This window comes from Malania oleifera, chromosome 4, assembly GCF_029873635.1.
Source record: "Malania oleifera isolate guangnan ecotype guangnan chromosome 4, ASM2987363v1, whole genome shotgun sequence".
Classification (NCBI taxonomy): domain Eukaryota; kingdom Viridiplantae; phylum Streptophyta; class Magnoliopsida; order Santalales; family Ximeniaceae; genus Malania; species Malania oleifera.
In genome coordinates this window covers 14,442,055-14,461,327 of record NC_080420.1, presented here as the reverse complement: position 1 = coordinate 14,461,327, position 19,273 = coordinate 14,442,055, and the positions used below count along the sequence as shown (strand labels likewise).

At 34.2% G+C, this 19,273-nt stretch overlaps 1 protein-coding gene across 1 annotated transcript; it reads left to right on the top strand.

Annotated features, from left to right (window-relative positions):
* Positions 1–15,712: 15,712 nt before the first annotated feature.
* On the top strand, positions 15,713–16,655 carry LOC131152748 (uncharacterized). The gene is made up of 2 exons (XM_058104600.1): positions 15,713–15,974; positions 16,081–16,655. Exons 1-2 carry the CDS (start codon positions 15,802–15,804, stop codon positions 16,487–16,489), a joined length of 582 nt encoding a protein of 193 aa, XP_057960583.1. The 5' UTR covers positions 15,713–15,801; the 3' UTR covers positions 16,490–16,655.
* Positions 16,656–19,273: the final 2,618 nt, after the last annotated feature.

Below are 19,273 nucleotides of genomic sequence, written 5' to 3'. Positions count from 1 at the left end.
AAAAAAATTATTTCAAAGTATTAGTGATGAATTTAAAGATTCGTCACTTCTAGTTCTTTTCTTTTAGTAAAATAAACAAATATTTTTAAAGCTAATAGAGACGGTTTTTGGTATTCGTCACTATTAGTAGAGTAGTAGTGACAGTTTGGAGGATTCATCACCACTAGTCCCTTTCTTAACCTCCCCCTAGGTTTCCCCCAGTCTCCCTCATTTTCGCTCCATTCCCTTTTCTGTATTCCCTCGTCTCCTATGTTTCCCATCTTCCCCTCTGCATCCTCCTTTCTCCGTCGCAGCCCCTCATCGTTACCCGTAGCTGTCACCTCTCGCTTCGTTGTCGCCCTCTAACCGAACAAAGCCCCTCACCTCACCTCGCCCTGTCGCCCAAAGCTGTCGCCCCTCACTTCGCCGTCACCCCTTGTCGTTGCCCCTCACTTTGCCGTTGCCCCTCACTCGAACAAAGCCCTTCACCTCGCCGTCGCCCCTCTGCCGAACAAAGCTCCTTGCCTCACCGTCGCCCCTCTGCCGAACGAAGTGGACTTTTTGGAGATATTTATTCCAAGACTCCATTGTTGGATGCCATTGATCGTCCCTTCTTCATATCTTACTAGGTATATTTGCCCGCCATCTACTTTTCCAATCAGGCTTTTAGGTTAAACTTGTTGGTTTAATATCTGCTATTTGTTTGCAAATCTGCGATCATTTGATGTGTTGTTGCCTGTTTGGTTTCTAAAAAATGTTTAGGAAAATAAAATAATTGTGGGGTCTGTGGAAAGTACAATAGTCTACGCAGTTGAACCCAGTGCAGGTATTTGGTTTATTTTTTTCTTTATTTTAATTTTATTTTTTAATGTAGTATTAAAATTTCCATTACAAAATTTAATTCAGATTGAAATTTTGTCCCTTTATATTGTATCATTCATCCAACTATTAATGAGAATAAATGGGCAGCAGTCTCTTGGTTAACATTGATTGCGTATCCATCCTAGACAGTCTTTTACTTTTATTTGTCACTAAATTTTCTCTCAATATCGAATACCATTTGAAATAAAAACTTGTTTTAATATGATTCAAAATTAAGAAAAACTAAATGCCAAGGATAAGTAAAATTAAAATGTTATTAATTGTGTGTTTTAGTGTATATTTTTTTTATTGAAGGATATATATTCAAACATGCTTTCAATATCCATTAAAACTTCAAGCTATCAATACTTAAATATTTTTTACTCTTGATATACTATAACAATTAAAATTTTATAAATTTATAAATTTTATTATTACTAGTTATTATTTTTATCATACTTAAAGCTAATAGGTTATTACTAATCTATGAGCACATATTTATGCTACTGTCTTTGATTATAAAAATAAATAAAGAAATATCAAGAGAATCCAACCTGAAGCATGCCCCTCTGAAAAAATTTTGTTTTGAACTTAAATCGTAGGGTTTCCTCTTTATTGGCCAATGCCTCTGTGAAGGAATCCTCAGGCAGCCTTGTCACGACGTCCTGGAGCACGTGTGCCATGGGGTCGGTGAAATAAAAATTATGTTTTAAATTTTCGGAAAAATGGTGTAATGGAGTTGTCACTAACCTTTTAGTGTGGTTAGAACACTTACTTATTACCCGATTAAGGGTAGGATTGGTCTGCGTTACCAAAATCGGGATCGGGAGTTCGGTTACGCGAGGGGAAGGTAAGAGCACCCCCTACGCGCTCGTTCTTATAAACGATACCTAATTAATTAAGAATTATCCCAAATTTAATCTAATAGATCTTTAAAATTACTCATTGTTAGTGAATTTTTGAAATACACATCCAGAGAAATAAAACACACAAAAATATATATAATATATATATTTCCTCATAACCGAGGGCAGGTGAAGCTTAAAAAGCTAGTATCCTTTTTATTGCAATCATGGGGATAAAAATCAAGAAAATATTTTATAAAAATAAGCACCATAGTACGTATAAGGCCAAATAATGAAAATACTGAAAACAGTGATAATAATATTAATAATGATAAGAAAGATAATATTAATAATAATAGTAATAATACTAATATTAATAGCAATAATAATAAATACCATAATGATAACAATAATAATAATGATGATAATAATAATGATAATAAATGACAATAATAGTAATAATAATAATAATAATATTAATAGTAATAATAATAAATATCGTTAACTAATAATATACATATTTTAATAATATGATATTTGGCTTAATATTAAAACGCTCTTAAAGATATGCACAAGACACACATATGCTAACAATTAATTAAAGAAACAAATCGAACTTAAGATTAAAATATGGAAACCAATGAAAAGGGCAAGAAAATAATTGAACTTATGGAAACAAGTTATTTCTAAAATTAATATGCATCTATTCAATATAACAACCAAAATTAATACACAACCCTGAATATGCAATTATTAAACATAAAATGAATGCAATAACAACCAAACACCCTAAATACACACAACAATGACAATCATTACAATATGAATATTAAACGAAAATAACATTAATATTTAAAATGTAATCATAATGAAAACCCTATGACAACAATACGAATCATTTAATATATGCTCTAACTAAAACAAAATCTAACTTATGAATTCCAGCCATAAAAAATTTACGATAATAATAAAAACCATTTAATACCTTGCAATAAACAACAACAACAAAACCAAGCCTTAGTCCCACTAAGTGGGGTCGGCTATATGAATCCTTTTCCGTCAATTTATGCGATTATGGACCATTTCTTTTGATAGATTTAAGGATATTAAATCCTTACTCACTATTTCCTCCTAAGTTATTTTAGGTTTACCCCTACCCCTTCTACTACCCTCCACAGTAATTAAGTCACTCTTCCTCACAAGTGCACTATAACGTTGCAAGTGTCCATACCATCTGAGTCGTCCCTCCCTTATCTTATCTTCTATAGTAGTTACACCTAACTTACCACGAATATGTTCATACCTTAATTTATCTTTCAATGTTATACCACTCATCCATCTAAGCATCCTCATTTCGGCAACTTTTACTTTTTGGATATTATGTTTATTCGTCGTCCAACATTCTGATCCATATAGCATAGTTAGTCTTATAGTTGTCCTATAAAACTTCTCTTTCAATTTTTAGGGTATTCTACGATCACATAGAACACTTGAAGCACTTATCCATAATATCTTGCAATAAATATGACAAAAATAACATGAATATTAACTATCAAAACAATTAGTATAACCCTGAAATAACAATATTTATTACTTAATATGCATAAAAACAATAAAAAACTTAAATATGAATATTATGAGAACAAAAATCCTGCAACAAGAAGAATAAACCAATTAGTATTTACTACAAAATAATAAAAAATAAAAAATAAAGAAAATATTTAGACAAAAACCATCTTACAACAATAATATGGATTAGTTAAAAATATACAACACATAAAATACCAGTAATCTGAAATAATGAATAGCATCATGAAAAAGATTGAACTTTACAGGCCATTTATACTAATAACATATAAATAATAATATAAGCATGTCACAAATATAATACATATGAGATAATAAACTTAACAATGGCACAACAATAAACAAAAACATAATAATAATAATAATAATAATAATAATAATAATAATAATAATAATAATAATAATATCACATGACACACAGATTTGTTAACGAGGTTCGACGAATACTGCCTACGTCCCTACCTTGGGCATACCCCGCAAGGATTCCACTATTCCTACTTACTTAAACGGGCGGAGCAGAAGCTGGTTACATCCTCTCCTTACTGGGGGAGGAAAACCCCAACTCAATTACAAGGCTGAGCCAAGCTTGTCTGACTTACGGGGTTGAGACTCCCCAAATTAATTTTTGGGCTGAACCGAACTGTCTCACTAATGGGGCTGAGACTCTCCAATTCAATTCCGAGCTGAACCCAACCAGTACATGAAAAAGCTTTTCGTACATATAAAAAAACTTCTAAATACAAGCATGGATGTACATATTAAACTCATAAAAATACACACTCCAAGGAGTAAGGGTGCTTTCAAAACAATTTTTGTAATCTTTAAATATAATATGTATATGTGCACCTCAAAGATTTAAACCTAATCCAAATATTTATCCAAAAAATATTTTCAAGCAACCTAGGGTTTGAATGTAAAAAAAATCCATAAACATACTCAATGTAAACAAAATCCATAAACAATACTCTCTTGTAAAAATGATTTTCAAGAGTAAATGAAAGAGATTGTTTGGAGAGTATGAAAAATTTTCACCCTAATAAAAGAATTTTGCAATAAAAATGTGTTTTGAGGAAACTTTGGTTAGGATAAAATTAGAGAGAAAAGTTGGCTAATCAAAGTTTCTAATTAAAGCAAATGAGGGGGTATTTATAGATTTTACAAAAATTATGACCGTTGGGGACACTTTGGGTATTTTGAAAAAACATTAATTGAGTTTAACTAAAAATAACTCAGTTTAATCTCGATAAAAATTCGAGCAACCCGAGAGGTTCGGTCGACCATTTTTAAGGTTCGGTCGACTTGGGTGCTTGATTCGGTCGACTAGGATGAATTTGATGGTTGACCAATCAAAGGTGATTCTGAACCCTCCGATGTTCGGTCAACCAGACCTGAGTTCAATTGACCGAACTAGGGTGTTCATTCGATAAGTTCAATTTTATACTGAAGGTTCGGGACCAGGGTGTTGGGATCTCCCGACGTGTCAGTTCGGTCGACCAGAGTGTTGCAACTCATTTTAAGGTCGGTTGATCGAAGGGTCAAACCGTTGACCCTAAAGAGGTTCAGTCGACTGAATGGTTCTACATATTGAAGTTCGGTCGACCAAACATGATAATTTGAGCATTTCGGTCCTATACTCTTTATAAGATTGTCCCTAGTCACATGATAAATAATTCAAAGTCAATAGGGAACTTTTTGATGCAGAATTATGAGTCCTAAGGTCAGTCTAAGGCCTTTGAGAGTATTAGCCTTACAAGGCTTAATATCCTATTTTGATGCTAACAAATAAGTAGAACTTAACATGTTTCATTTAAGTGATATATTTTCAGGACTAAATGAAAAATGCAAGGTTAAAGAGTTCATGAGAGCTTGTAATGATTATATCAAGCTTGAAGTATGGATTTAAAGTTTAAAGCTTGAAGATCATGAGAGCATTAATATTAAAGAAAAAGCTTCAAGAATAAAAGCCCAAGTGATCAACATGGAAAGCTTAAAGAAAGATGAAGCAAACATAAAGACCTCAAAGAATTCAAGGAATGAAAATTTGAAAGAGTCTAAGAAATTTCATGTAAGTACTTCAAATAATTTCAATATGAATATATGAAACTCTTAGGTTAATGTCTTGGACCTATATATCTTTGAACATACTTGGAAAATATTTTTATAAGGTCAAAAACTGTTTCAAAGAGGTTAGAATCATTTTTGGAATGAAAAGCACCAAAAAGAGGATTTTCAAAATGCTATTAATTTTTATACATATGCATTGAAGTGTATTTTTCTCTATCAAAAGCTCTTTATTTTAAAAAGTGTTAAACATGAAAGTTGTAGGATTTTCTCTTATCTTTCATTTGACACCAAGATCATCAATTTGGAGTTATACAGAAAAATTTATTACAGAAAAATAGAAGGGTGCTAGAAATTGATACCAGCATGTGTGCATGCCAGACAACTGCCTAAACATGCCAGACGCCTGAGTGAACATGTCAGACGACTGCCTTAGTTCTGGCAGGCGACTGCCAGGTTGTTGCCCCTGCTATTTCTTTAAAAAAAACATAGCAGGCGACTGCCACGCGGCTGTTTTGATTTTTCTCATAACGGTCAAATTTTTAAATGGGTTGTTTGTGGCTCGAAATTTATGGAAACTTGGGGGATATTTCAACATGCTTGGGGACCAAGTTACTTACCTTTTAAAGTCTATAAATAAGCCTAAAATATTATTGAATCACACACCAAGAATTAAAAATTCAGCAAAAATTCAGCATCTCTCTCAAATTGCTCTCAAACTCTCAAGCCTCTCTCTTGCCCTCAAGCTCACATATTGTGCACGAATTCAACTGAGCTTTGCTGATCTTCTTCTACCAATCTTGTGCTACAAATTCTCAATCTTTCAATCATTGAAAGAATTAATCGGTGATATACTTCATTGAGCTTCAAGTTAAATTCCATATTGTTATTTACTTTGAAGTATATTAGTTTCTAAATTGTTGTACTAATCAGCTCTTTGTGTGAGCAAGTTCTTGTACACAAATATTTGATTTGTATCTTGTAGATTGATGATTCCAAGAGTTGTTTGGATCGTTGGCTAAGCAAGGGAATATTGCTTAGAGAGGCGGGCTTTAACCTATGTAAGGAGTGACTGAACGAGGGGATATCGTTTGGAGAAGGCGGGCTCTAGCCTTAACTAAGGAGTGTTGTAATCGGTATTGTTCCACCCGTCAACGGAACTGAACTAGTGAATCCTTTGGTGGTTTACCAAAGGCGAGGACGTAGGCTGGGTATAAGCCGAACCTCGTAAAAATCTCTGTCTCACTCTCTCTTTCCCTTACTCTTCATTTTTAGCATACTTAAATTGAATGGATGGTTTATTTGATAATTATATATACTACGTAATATAGAAATCAAGTAAACTTAAAGTTTAATTTTGATTTGGGTTGCGGAAACCGAAAGGGAGTACGTTGGTTAAACCATATCTTGCGGAAACCATACGGGAGTACGTTACTTGGTAAAACATCCCAAGGAGAAATTAACTAAGAGTTTATCTGAATTCTAAATATTTGGAAAGAGTGATTGGATTTTATATTGCACATCATATTGAAGAAGCAAATTCATTTATACAAGGCTTGGTTCAAATTTGGCTAATGTAAACAAACAACCATCTTGAGTTTTTATATTATATAAGTGTTGTGTATTGGCTTGGTTGTTTTCTTTCTAATTATAGTTGATTGGTTTGGTTGAATGATTGGATGTTTGTATGGTTAAGGATTCAATAAAGAAACTAAGTTTTTGAGTGCTAAACAAAATAAAGAAACAAGTCACGAATTGGTTAAAAGAAATAAAATAAGTTTAAGGTAACTTAAAAGGAATTAAAAGAAATTTTTAGAATCCAATTCACCCCCCCGCTTGGGAAGCTATTCCTAATTTCAGAGAGATACCCCAAAAATCTGACATCGATCGATCGAAGGGTGCCCTATGGTCAATCTATGGTCATCTGAGCATTTAGACATATCATGCAAGATGTACACATTATTACAAACCAAATAATAAAAACTTAAATGCATTATACAAATAAAATCAAAATGTCTTCTTCTTAATCTTCTTTGCTCTTTAATTTTCATGGAAAACCCCTGATCATATGAGCTTTTATGCGTCTTTGGCTTCCATTTTCAGTCCCCTTATGTGTGTGTTGAATTATAACTTATTCAATCACTAGATACAAACATAAGTAACTTGAAATTTGTCATTATCAAAACCAGGGATTGGACTCAAAAAGCCAACACCAGGCGCACTTGTCAACGAAAACACAACACTTGTCAACGAGCTAGAGAAGACCACTCATCGACTAGTACGATCACTCATCGACGAGCCCATTTTTCTACTCTCGGTATCTCAGAAACTCTGAACTATTGGGCCTCTCGGTATCTACTCGTCGACGAGGATAGGGCACTCGTCGACGAGTCCCTACTGTGCAGCATTCTTATGTTTTTCTTCCGTCCTTTGTTTATAAAACCCCAATTATAAGAGCCACGCCATAAACAACAAAGCATTATTCAAAAGATTAGAACAACTAAATAGAAAACATGAAAATGCCATACAAAGGTAGGAAAAGCATGATAATTTCTATATACAAAAACAAAGGTGGTATTCAAAATTGTAACAATTATCTCAGAATTGAACTTATGTGTCATATAATAAAATTATGGGAAATGATAATTAAATAAAGATTAAGGTTAGAAACGAGGGTTTTAGAGAATCAACTTGGTTTTGTACCTGCGAGATCATTTACAAAAAGCTAATTACCCATTAATATGATTAATGGAAAACATTAATTAAGGGAAGGAAAATAGACTTATATATGATCTCTATTAACCTAGAGAAAGTTTATAATAGAGTAGATAGAGAAGTTTTTTGGTCGGTTTTTAGAAAAGAAAGGAATATGCTATAGATGGCTGATGTCATCAAGGATATATATATATGATAGAGTAACAACTAGTATTATGACTGTAAGTGGAGAATTTAGAGAATTTTCAATACGTACATCAATGATCTACCATGAACTCTTATATTATATTATATTATATTATATATAATATATATATTCACTTTAATGATTGATGTTCTCACTAGGAGTATCCAAAACGAGATCCCATGTTGTATATTATTTGAATATGATATTATCTTGATTTATGAAGGTAGGAAGAGGATAATTGAACCAAGAATTATGGAGAGAAACATTAGAGTATAGAAATTTAAGAATAAGTAGAAATAAGATAAAATATATGAAATATAATTTCAACTATTGTAGATAGAATATCGGGAAAAAATTAAATTTGATGGTCAAGAAATTAATACTATTAGAAGATTTTAGTACTTGAATCTATTATGCAGGTAAAAGGAGAAATTAAAGAGAATATAATATAAAGAATTCAAGCAAGTTGGTAAAACAAAGGAGTAGCTTGGTCATACTTTGTGATTGTAGAATACTTATAAAATTATATGGCTAAATAGTAAGCAATCAGCTAGAGAGTATTCCCTTTTGTTTTCATTTTGATTTGTGTTTTTAGGTCATTAGGAAGTGCCAAGTGGCACAATTTGTTGAAAAAAAATTATTGGTTTGTCCCTTATTATTATTATTATTATTATTATTATTATTATATTTTTTTTCCTCCTTCTCCAAAGAGGTCGATGGCCGTGGCGAAAATTTCTCACATAGTAAGAGGAAGGGTGGCTGGGTTTGGGCCCAGTAGCTCATCAAATGGTTTTAATGAGCCTTAATTTCTCAACAAAGCCCAAGCTAGGTTTTAATTAAAGAACCTAAATCCAGCATTTTCCAATGAAGGCTCACATTGGGCCTCAATTACCAGCAAACGCCCCCAATCGCATAGATTAGCTAGCCCAAGTTGGGCTCAAATTACAAAGAAAGACCCATATTAAGTCTTAGTTAAACTAAGATCAATTACTACTTTAAACTTTTGATGATGCTCTTGTGCAGGTGATGATGATGCTGTGCGGATGGAGACACAAAGATGATGCAATTTTTGCGTATTTTCTTTGTATGCGTGGACTGCCTGAAAAGAAGTCTCAATAGTGGAAAGTATATTTTAATTGTGTGCTAGGGAGCCGCAGTATTAAGGGCTGAAGAATGCTGAAGGCTGTAGGGATTACGCAGTAGGGGAGACCTTCAATGGCTTTCGATTATTATAATATAATTTTGGTGTATAATGCTCGGAACAAAATGAGCGTCTACGTAACTTACAACTGAAGGAAGTTGCTACCGTTTCTAGATACTTTACCATGCCTTTTAAAAATACTACTATCAAATAAGTTGAGTTTGAAGGCCACCAAATGCTTCAAAACAAAGGAGAATAGTTCTCAAATGCCTCAGCTCCTTCTCTGAGTCTCCGCAAAAGATTATTATGTTGTTTGCAAATAGAAATGAGAAACGTTTAGGTGCATATTTGCATTAGACAGAAGCTCCTTTAAGTTGTTCATGGGAATTAGCCTTCTTGATTAGTTGGCTCAACTCCTCTCCTCCCAATAGAGAAAAGGAAAGGAGAAAGGGAATCTCATTGACGAAGGCCTCTAAACAAGGAAAGAAAGCCCATTTGTTCACCATTAATTAAAATAAAGAAGGATGGGGTTGGTGTGCAGAACCTTCTCCAATGCCCCCCATCTTGCACCAAATCTCATATCTTCTAGGTTCTCCCAATTCACACGATCAAAAACTTTTTCCAAATCTATATATCCATTGCCTATTGCTGATGCGTCCGTAATCTGTCTGTCTGCTATAAAGGCTCGCTGATATTCTGAAATTGAAGATCTCATAACCTATCTCAATCTCAAGGATAAACTTTTCGCAATAATATTATACACAGAGCCAAGGAGACTGATTGGTATGTAATCCAACGTTCTCTCTGCAGCATAATTTTGGAATGTGGCATTGAAACTCATCATGATTTCTAACTATCTATTACTCTCATTTCTCTCTTAGCCTCTCTAAAAAAATCTTTCATCTCTCACACTCGCTCTCATCTCTCGATCTCTCTATGATTTTTGCTCTAACTCTTGTGTTTATCATTTTCGGGCATCTGATTCTCTGTAATTTTCATCAACCCTAATTTTGATTTCAATGTTTGTGTATTGTTTTTCTATTATTTTCACTCTAATTTTTTTTTTTTTTCTATTTTTTCTTATATTTTGGAAGTTTTGAAGTTAGAGCGTTGTATCCGACAAGAATCCGATATCTCTAAAACCTCGCTCGCTGATTGATTTGCAATAATAATAATAATCAGGTTATATTGATTCAATCTATTATTTCTATAGATTTATTAAATTTTTTTTTATTTATTTACATAATTTGTCAATTTATAGTTAGTGTTAATTTTGAAAATTAATTATGTCAATGAGAAAATATGAATCCAGATATGAAAAATGAAAAAATAAAAAAAATATTAAACAAAATATTAAGGGTCCCGATTAAATCTCATCTAGGGCCCCATATTGTGAAGAGTCAGCCCTGCGGACAGGGCACGTTTTGATGGCTTATCTACATGCACGTATCAACATTTAATTGTACATACCTAAGGTACAAGACTAAGCATGAGTTTTGTTAGAGGATGCATAATCACATAGTCACATTGAATACCTTGACATCAATATTTTTACCTTGAAATTTCTCAAAGCTTAAGGAATGTCTTAAAAGAATGAAAGTAGCAATTTCGGCAGTTATATGTTAGGAAATCTGGAAAGAGAGAAATGGAAGAATCTTTAGGGAGAATCACTCTACAACCTCAATTGTATTTGGCATTTATTTATCAAATATATTTCATTGGTTTAGATCCAATACCCTTTGTCATCCTTAGATTGGGAAGAGTTCTCTTGTATTCTCATTGATTTAGAAGGGTGATTTTAATCACGCTTTCAACCGTTGTCTTGTTCAAAGAATTCAAGCAACTTGCTTGAATTCTCCTCCATATAATGATATTATCTGTTTCAAAGACTACGCAAGGGTAGATGATATGAGCATATATGAAAAGCAAGAAACAGGACAATCATAATAAATATTCAATTGAAGAAAATTCACAAGAGCTATAATTATATAGGCCATTGTCTACATGATTAGTTTATACATATAATACTTAATACTGAAACACCTTCTTGTGGAAGAAATCTAAGAATTAAATTAAGCTCTTTTAGGGTTTCAAATCATTAGCAATGTCAATGATTTGGCAGTGGCACTCTCTTCTCCATTATTATAATTTATTTTTATAAAATAATTGAAGTAGTTAGAAACTTCTTCAAAGACTATAATAAAGATAGAGGTAGCAACAAAAGGCACCTTAATAGATATGAACCTTTGTGAGACATAAAAAGCATTACAAATATTAGCTATACAGTAATAATAGTTTCTGGTCACATTTTAGTGCATTATCAAGTGCAGTCACAAAGAATATCACTTATTTGTAAGGAATGAAAGAGAAAAATATTGTTCTTGAAGCTTTAAAGAGGGATAAAAATTGTCTTTAATAGTTTAGCTATTTTTTGTCGCAATAAATTGATTATTGTTATTGGGGGTGGTGGGGATAAGCGGTTTGTCCGGAGTCCATGGAGGATCTTTAATCATCTGGATTTTACTTAAAAAAAGAAAATATATATATATATATATATATATATATATATAAAGATGAAGCTCATTTTTTTTCTTATATTTTATTTTTATTTTTTTTATTATATATTATAAAAATAAAAATTTAGTTTAATATGACTAAAAATTATGAAAATCTAATTTATCAATGAAATGCAAAATTAAAGTTTTATTCATAGAATTGGAATATTTTTTATTTTCTTTCTCACTTTCCTTAATAAGTACACATAAAAATGTGGATTTGTTTTCATTTTTTGCTCTAATATTTTTTGAATTCCAAAGAGACTAGAGAAAGGAGGATTGGAATTGAACGAGAGAGGTGAGGATTGAAGATGGAAGTGACAGGTGTAGAGGATGACAAGAGGGAAGCCACAACGATGTAATAGAGGAGGCAACAACGACAATGTGGCGAGGCGGGGCAATAGGAGGCATGGTTAGTGGTGGGATGTTGTGAAAATTCCGGAGTACATCCTATTTTTACTTTCTAGGAAGGCCTCACAAAATGATGCCTTTATTTATTTTTGTTCAACTCAAGCCCAAAGCATCATTACTTTATTTATACTTTAGCATATGAACCAAAATAGGATTGCTTATAAATTGTGTAGATAGAGACATCAAATGCATTGAGTATATATGTCGCGACGTCCTGGACCCAGCGTCACGAGCTAAGCTTGTGTAGGGCATTATGCTTGCCTGTGACCACTTATCTCGTGTATTTGGGATAGGTTTCCATCATGTAAATACTAGTGTAGGATTATTTTCTATTAGTAGTGTCTTTGTTTGCCAAATAAGACAGTATGACTCCTCAGTCACTTTGATGTTTCCAAGGGCCAGGATGATAATTACATAAAAACATCTTTAGGGGAGGGTGAGTGTTCATCAATCATTGTAAAACTCACTAGAAATTGTCAATGTGCTTAGCCTACTTGCCTCCCTCGCTAAGTACACCACGTCAACGGAGGATTTGTTAATGAATTACGTTTACTTCAATGTTTATTGCTTGCTTACCACGACTTTCATGAATTGATTACTGTTTCCGCTACTATCTATATGAATGTTAATGAAAGTGCTTTGTGGATGAATGTTGGTAAACGATAGGCTGGCTAGTTAAACAAGAGTGCTTTAACTAGCACCGCACAGCCCTTCACAAGGGTATGAAAATAGTCGGACCGTGACATTTGGTATCAGAGCCAAGTCGGTGACACTTGGTGAGAGCCCAAGGTTGAGTTGCTACGTGAATTTGATTGCCTTCATTGCTGGATTTGGAAAAGCTTTGGTAAGTGACCATGACACCAAACACTGTTGAGAGGATTAGCGTGCTGGAAGCACATGTTGAGACAACAACCAACACTATGGCTGCAGAGGTGGCCCAGATGAGAGAACTTGTTGATGAGGTGATGGGATCACAAAAACATCAAATAGGTTTGATAGGCGATATGTCAGAGGACTTTCGCCACACAGTTGAAACTTTGCAGTCGCGGATGGCTGATTTGGATGCAAAGGTGAATCTGATGGTTCTTACTATGGGGAACTCCAACACTCCGGGAGTTAGCAAGACCAAGGTACCAGAACCCAGGACGTATGGGGGTGCCCGATATGCCAAGGAGTTAGAGAAATTCTTGTTTGATGTGGAGCAGTACTTTCGCGCTGTGAGGATGGCCTCAGAACAGGCAAAGGTTCATATTGCGACCATGTATTTGGTTGGTGATGCCAAACTATGGTGGCGTACCAAGTACCAAGAGATTGAAAGTAGACGCTATGTAATCGATAATTGGGCAGACTTAAAGAGAGAGCTCAAGGCCCAATTCTTTCCTGAAAATGTTGAGTATAATGCAAGGAGAAAACTGAGAGATCTCAAGCATACGAAGTCGATCAGCGAATATGTGAAACAATTTTCTACTTTAATGTTGGATATTCGGGATATGTCGGAGAAGGACAAGTTGTTCTATTTTCTTGAGGGAATGAAACTGTGGGTAAGAATTGAACTTCATAGGCAAAGGGTTCAAGACTTGTCAACTGCACAAGCGGCTGCAGAATGCTTGACTGACTACGCTGGTGATGATACTGCTTCCTCCAAACGATTTGGTGGAGAGGGAAACAATGGAAAGTCTTTCAAGAATGGCAAACCCAAGAGTGTGGGAGCTGACTCTAAATCATCAACCTCAAAGGAAGCTTCATCGTCTCTAGGGCGAGGTAGTTTTGTGAGTTGAATATATCAGAACAATTGTGTATTTAGTTTTATGTTTAATATATTTCAATTCTGGTTTTGTATTATGAAGAATGAGATAGTATATATGTAAATATAGAACTTAGGTATATTTTGTTGAGCATATTTAATTAATTTTGTTGTGTGATTGGTATCAGAGACATGTGTTTGGTCTCTTAACACTCCGGGCCCCACGTAGCGGGTACGGGGCGTTACACTGGATCCTATTCATTTTGGGATTTTGAGCTTAAAATTGTACTAAAATTAACTAATTGGGCTATGCCTAATTTATTTTAAGATACTAGGCTAAGTATTGGGTCAATAGTTCAATAGACCTAGATCCAACCTAGACTTGAGTTTTGGGTTAATGGGTCAATCCAGTCAAATAGGTTATGGGTTATGGGCCAACGGGTGGAATCCAGTCCAATGGGTCGGACCTTGGGTCAACGGATCGAAATAATGGGTAAATTTTAGAACCCAAGTTTGCATTTCCAATCACCGGATCTTCCAAAATTTTTAAAATTTAAAAGCAAAATAAAGCACAAAAATAAAAATGAGACTAACCTTAGTCTTCAACTCCTTTTGTCTTTAGGTTTAATGTGAGTCTTTCAAGTCTTCTTTGATGCTAGTTTTCTGCAGTTCTCAAATCTTCAAGTTCTGACTCACAAACTCCAACTGTCTTTCCCTGAGCTTCTCTGAATTCTTTCTTTTTGTTCACAGTATCTCCAATTCCCAAACTCTTTATAGATCTCCCTCGATTAGAACTCTCTGATTTTCTCACAATTGCCTATATGATCTCTCTTTGTGATTATGTGTCCTATTCTTCTCAGAAGGCCTCTATTTATAGGCTTGAGAGCATTGACCAAGATTGAATTTGATTGATAAATAAACATTTAAACTAATCAATCAAATTAAAAACGGATCAATCAACTTTATTGTTAATTTCCTAACGGCTTATTCTTTTATTTGTGTGTCCTATCCCTCTCAGAAAGCCTCTATTTATAGGCTTGAGAGCATTGACCAGTATTGAATTTGATTGATAAATCAATATTTAAACTGATCAATTAAATTAAAAACGGATCAGTCAACTTTATTGCTGATTTCCTAACAACTTATTCTTTTATATGTGTGTGCTGGTGTCAGCGTGGAGAACTGAAGAACCTAGATCCCCCTCTTTATTTTTATTTTTTTGAACCTAGATCCCCCTCTTTATTTATTTATTTTTTTTTCTGTTTGTATTTTTACTTTCAATGTAAAATCTAATAGTGTATTTCAATTATATTTTCTTCATTTATTTGAATAAAATTTGTACAATTTTGTTATATTGGCTCCGGACAAAATAGGGTGTCTACATTAGTTTTATAAATATTAATCAAATATGTTACTGTTATTTAATTTTTAATTTCTATTTTTGACTTTTGATTTTCGTTTTTGGTTTTCATTTGTCTAATTTTTTTTAGTGGAATCTAACCATCCCTTAACTTATGAGTTTGTCTCAAAAAAGTTATTTAGATGATAAGTACTAATATGTACTTGAAACTTTTTTATGGATAAAATTAGTGCTCTATATATTATATATGTAGGGTGATCGAGCACAGTTCACACCTAGCTAGAATAGAAAACAATAATACATATTAACAGCAAGTTGGGATAAAGAAATGAATTCTCGGTGACGGGTCATTTTCATGGGAACAGTAGTGAATTCCTTGACCAATAAGGCCTGCACTCAGAAGAACCCATCTATAAAGGGGAATGGAGGAACCCCATGTCTCTCGCAAATAATTCAGAAGATCGAGGACGGACTAGCTAGCAGATATATAGCAGAGCAGGGGCTTGTTTCCATTAACTTTTGGCGAAGGTATGTATTTACGCATGGCTATACACTTCATTTTACTACATAATACAACGGATAATATGGTCATCAGCAAATTATGATTGTTATGTATGCTTTGTGTATTCTGCAGATCGATGGGGATTTGGTTATATGACGTTATGAATATTTCAAGGAAAGGTTTGCTCTTAGAGAAGTCTGCTACAACCCGACATTTAAATGACATCACCACCACCATCAACGAAGAGTGCGGAGACTGGAACAGCGATTGGGTGTTTTATCACGATCGCGGGAGGATACGTGTGAGAGTGTTCGATGACGGCGGCTGGGGGCTGGTGATTCATATTAAACGAGACGGCACGCAAGATTTAATCCAAAAATGGGATATACAAAATAACTATACGAGAATTCATTTGGTTTTCGGCCAAAGTAAGATTTGGTTTTATCCAACGGTTCATCCTTTAAAGAAAGACGGAGAGCAGCACAAGGCATGGGTCTTGCAGATCGAGAAAAACTGGAACTGGCAGCCGTGCGATGCGTAAATTAAGTAAAGCAAGGAGTTTGATAGGCTTGTTCATTTCGTGCTTTTGCTTCGTTGGCTTTATCTTATCGTTAATAAAGGGGTGTTTGCAGTTTTACGACCGTTAATATGTATGTTTCTGCTTTGTAAAATTATTTCTGCATGAATTAATTTTGTTTTTGGGTCAACGTAAAATTTGATTTTATCCGACGCTTTATGGTTTGAAAAAATACAGAGAGCACAAGGTATAGGTTTTACAGATGGAGAAAAGGAAGCAAGTTGCTGTACTGGGGAGGTTGTATAGAACTTCAGGTCGTTCATTTCACATAAATGATTCAACAGTGAAGACTTGTAACTTGGTCATGTAGTAGGGAAGTTGTACAATGTATTCCATTCATAAATCTGATTTTGGGATCATAAGAGGTTCCTTATTGGATTGTAGAAATACGATCTATGAATAATAATAAATAAAAAAGAGTGAGGCTAAATTATTGCAACCAATCACTCAAATAATTAAAAGTTAAGGAGATAAAGTTGAGCAGCAGGTAGCTGTATCCATCACGCAAATAAATAAAATATTAAAGGGAGAAAAGACCTTGGTTGCTGTGTGGTGGCACATAGTCCAAGGAGGAAACGATAATTGTAGTTGCGCCTATAAAAGGGAGTACTCATCCTTCTTTTGGGTGCTCTCAAAAAAGTTTTGTGAAATTTATATACACAAATAAAGTGTGAGTGAGTGTATAAATACACAATAAGTCTGTATGCACTGTGAGTGTATATTAAAGTGAATGAGATGAGTGTATTGTAATCATTCTCCTCCTTCACTGTATATATATATATAGTGAAGTTACTTATCTCATGTGGATGTAGGATAAATTGACTGAACCACGTAAATATTGTGCATTTGTGTTTATTTGATTTTGAGCATGATTTATATCCAAACAATTGGTATTAGAGCTATTGGTTTACCGTCTTAGTAACAGGTTTTATTTTTGTGTATTACTACCGCCTTTATGGTAGGTTTTATTACTGTGCATTAATACCACCTTTATGACAGGTTTTATTGTTATGTATTAATACCGCCTAGATAACAAGTTTTATTGTTGTGTATTAATACCGCCTAGATAACATGTTTTATTGATGTTAATACCGCCTTCGTGGCTGGATCTGTTCCTAACATTTGATATTATACTGTAGCAATGTTGTTCACTGCAATTATCCACGTACAGTACGAGAGCATATTGAATGGAATAGAGTACAAGTCTTGGCAGCAACTCTATAATCAGACTTATAGAGACAAATTATTTCATCTGAAAGACAATAATGGAAGATTTGTTGTATTGTAAAGATTTGTTCAATCATATTGAACGTAAAGGGATTGTACCAAGTGGAAAAAGTGAGTCCGATTGGAAGAAGTTCAACAGAAAAGCTGTCAGTGCTATAAGACAATGGGTTAAGCCAAGGGCAATACGTGACACGGCCAAAGAAACGGATGCATACAAACTTTGGCAACATCTGGGAGAGGTGTGCGAGCCAAAGAATGCCTATAACGTAGCCTTCATAATAAGAAGGCTTGTGAATTCAAAATTATGTCATGGGAAAAATGTTTTAGATCACTTGAATAAATTCAATGAAATTACTAATAATCTTACAAGTATGGAGTTGACTATTATAGATGAAATACAAGCATTGATTCTGCTGAGTTCATTGTCAGATAGCAGGGAGACACTGGTGGTAGCTCTCAATAATTTAGCACCAGACGAAAAGGTAACCATGAGTATGGTGACGGATAGCATCACTAGAGAAGGCAAGAAAAGAGCTAAGCAAGGCTTGCCATTCAATCTCAAGGACAAGCAATGGTCACTGAAAGGGGCAAAAGTAGATATTCTCAAGGTGACAAGAAGAACATGGGCAAGTCTAGAAGCAAGTCCAGAGGCAGATCAAAATCAAGAGCTAACTTCACCTGTTTTTATTGCAATAAGCATGGACATATAAATAAGGACTATTGGAAATGGAAAGCAAAACAAACTAGCGAAGACAAGAAAGAGGAGGACAAAAGTAGTGCATTTGTGACTTCTGATGAAGGTGAAACTTACATAGCAAGTAAGGAAAGACGCGTTAACCTCACTTGCCAAGGCATAACATGAACGATTGACACTGTAGCATCATTCCATGTAATAGCATGGAGAGACTTCTTCTAATCTTACAAATGCGGTGATTATGGATTTGTTAAGATTTGAAATGAAGTCAAAGGCAAAGTTGCTGGTAAAGGAGATGTGTTGATAAAAACAAATGTTGGCTGCAAGCTACTACTAAAGGATGTTCGGTATGTCCTAGACATTCGCCTCAACCTTATCTCCACAAGTCAACTTGATGACTTGGGTTATGAAAGCTATTTTGGTAATGGAGTATGGAAGCTTGAGAAATGGAATTTGGTGATGGCCAAAGGAAAGAAGGATGCTAGCTTATACTACACTCAAGTTAAGCAACTTTGTGCAAAAGATGTGAATACTACAGATCATGAAGTCACCATTGAATTATGGCACAACAGATTTGGCCATACGAGCGAGAAGGGACTCTAGATTCTTGCAGGAAAAAAGTTCCTTTTAAATTTCTCAGGTAATTCTTTAAAGAATTGTACTCTTTAGCTGGTAAACAACATAAAGTTGCATTTCGAAAAAACCCCCAATTTAGGAGAAAACATAATCTCCATCTGGTTCATACTACTATGTGTTTTATGAATGATAAAAGTGTTGGTGGATCATTATATTTTGTAACATTCATTGATGACCACTCTTGAAAAGTA

Coding starts and splice junctions, on each gene's coding strand:
- LOC131152748 (XM_058104600.1), top strand. CDS start 15,802: ATGGGAACAGTAGTGAATTCCTTGACCAATAAGGCCTGCACTCAGAAG. Junction 15,975..16,080: donor TCCATTAACTTTTGGCGAAG/GTATGTATTTAC, acceptor TGTATTCTGCAG/ATCGATGGGGATTTGGTTAT.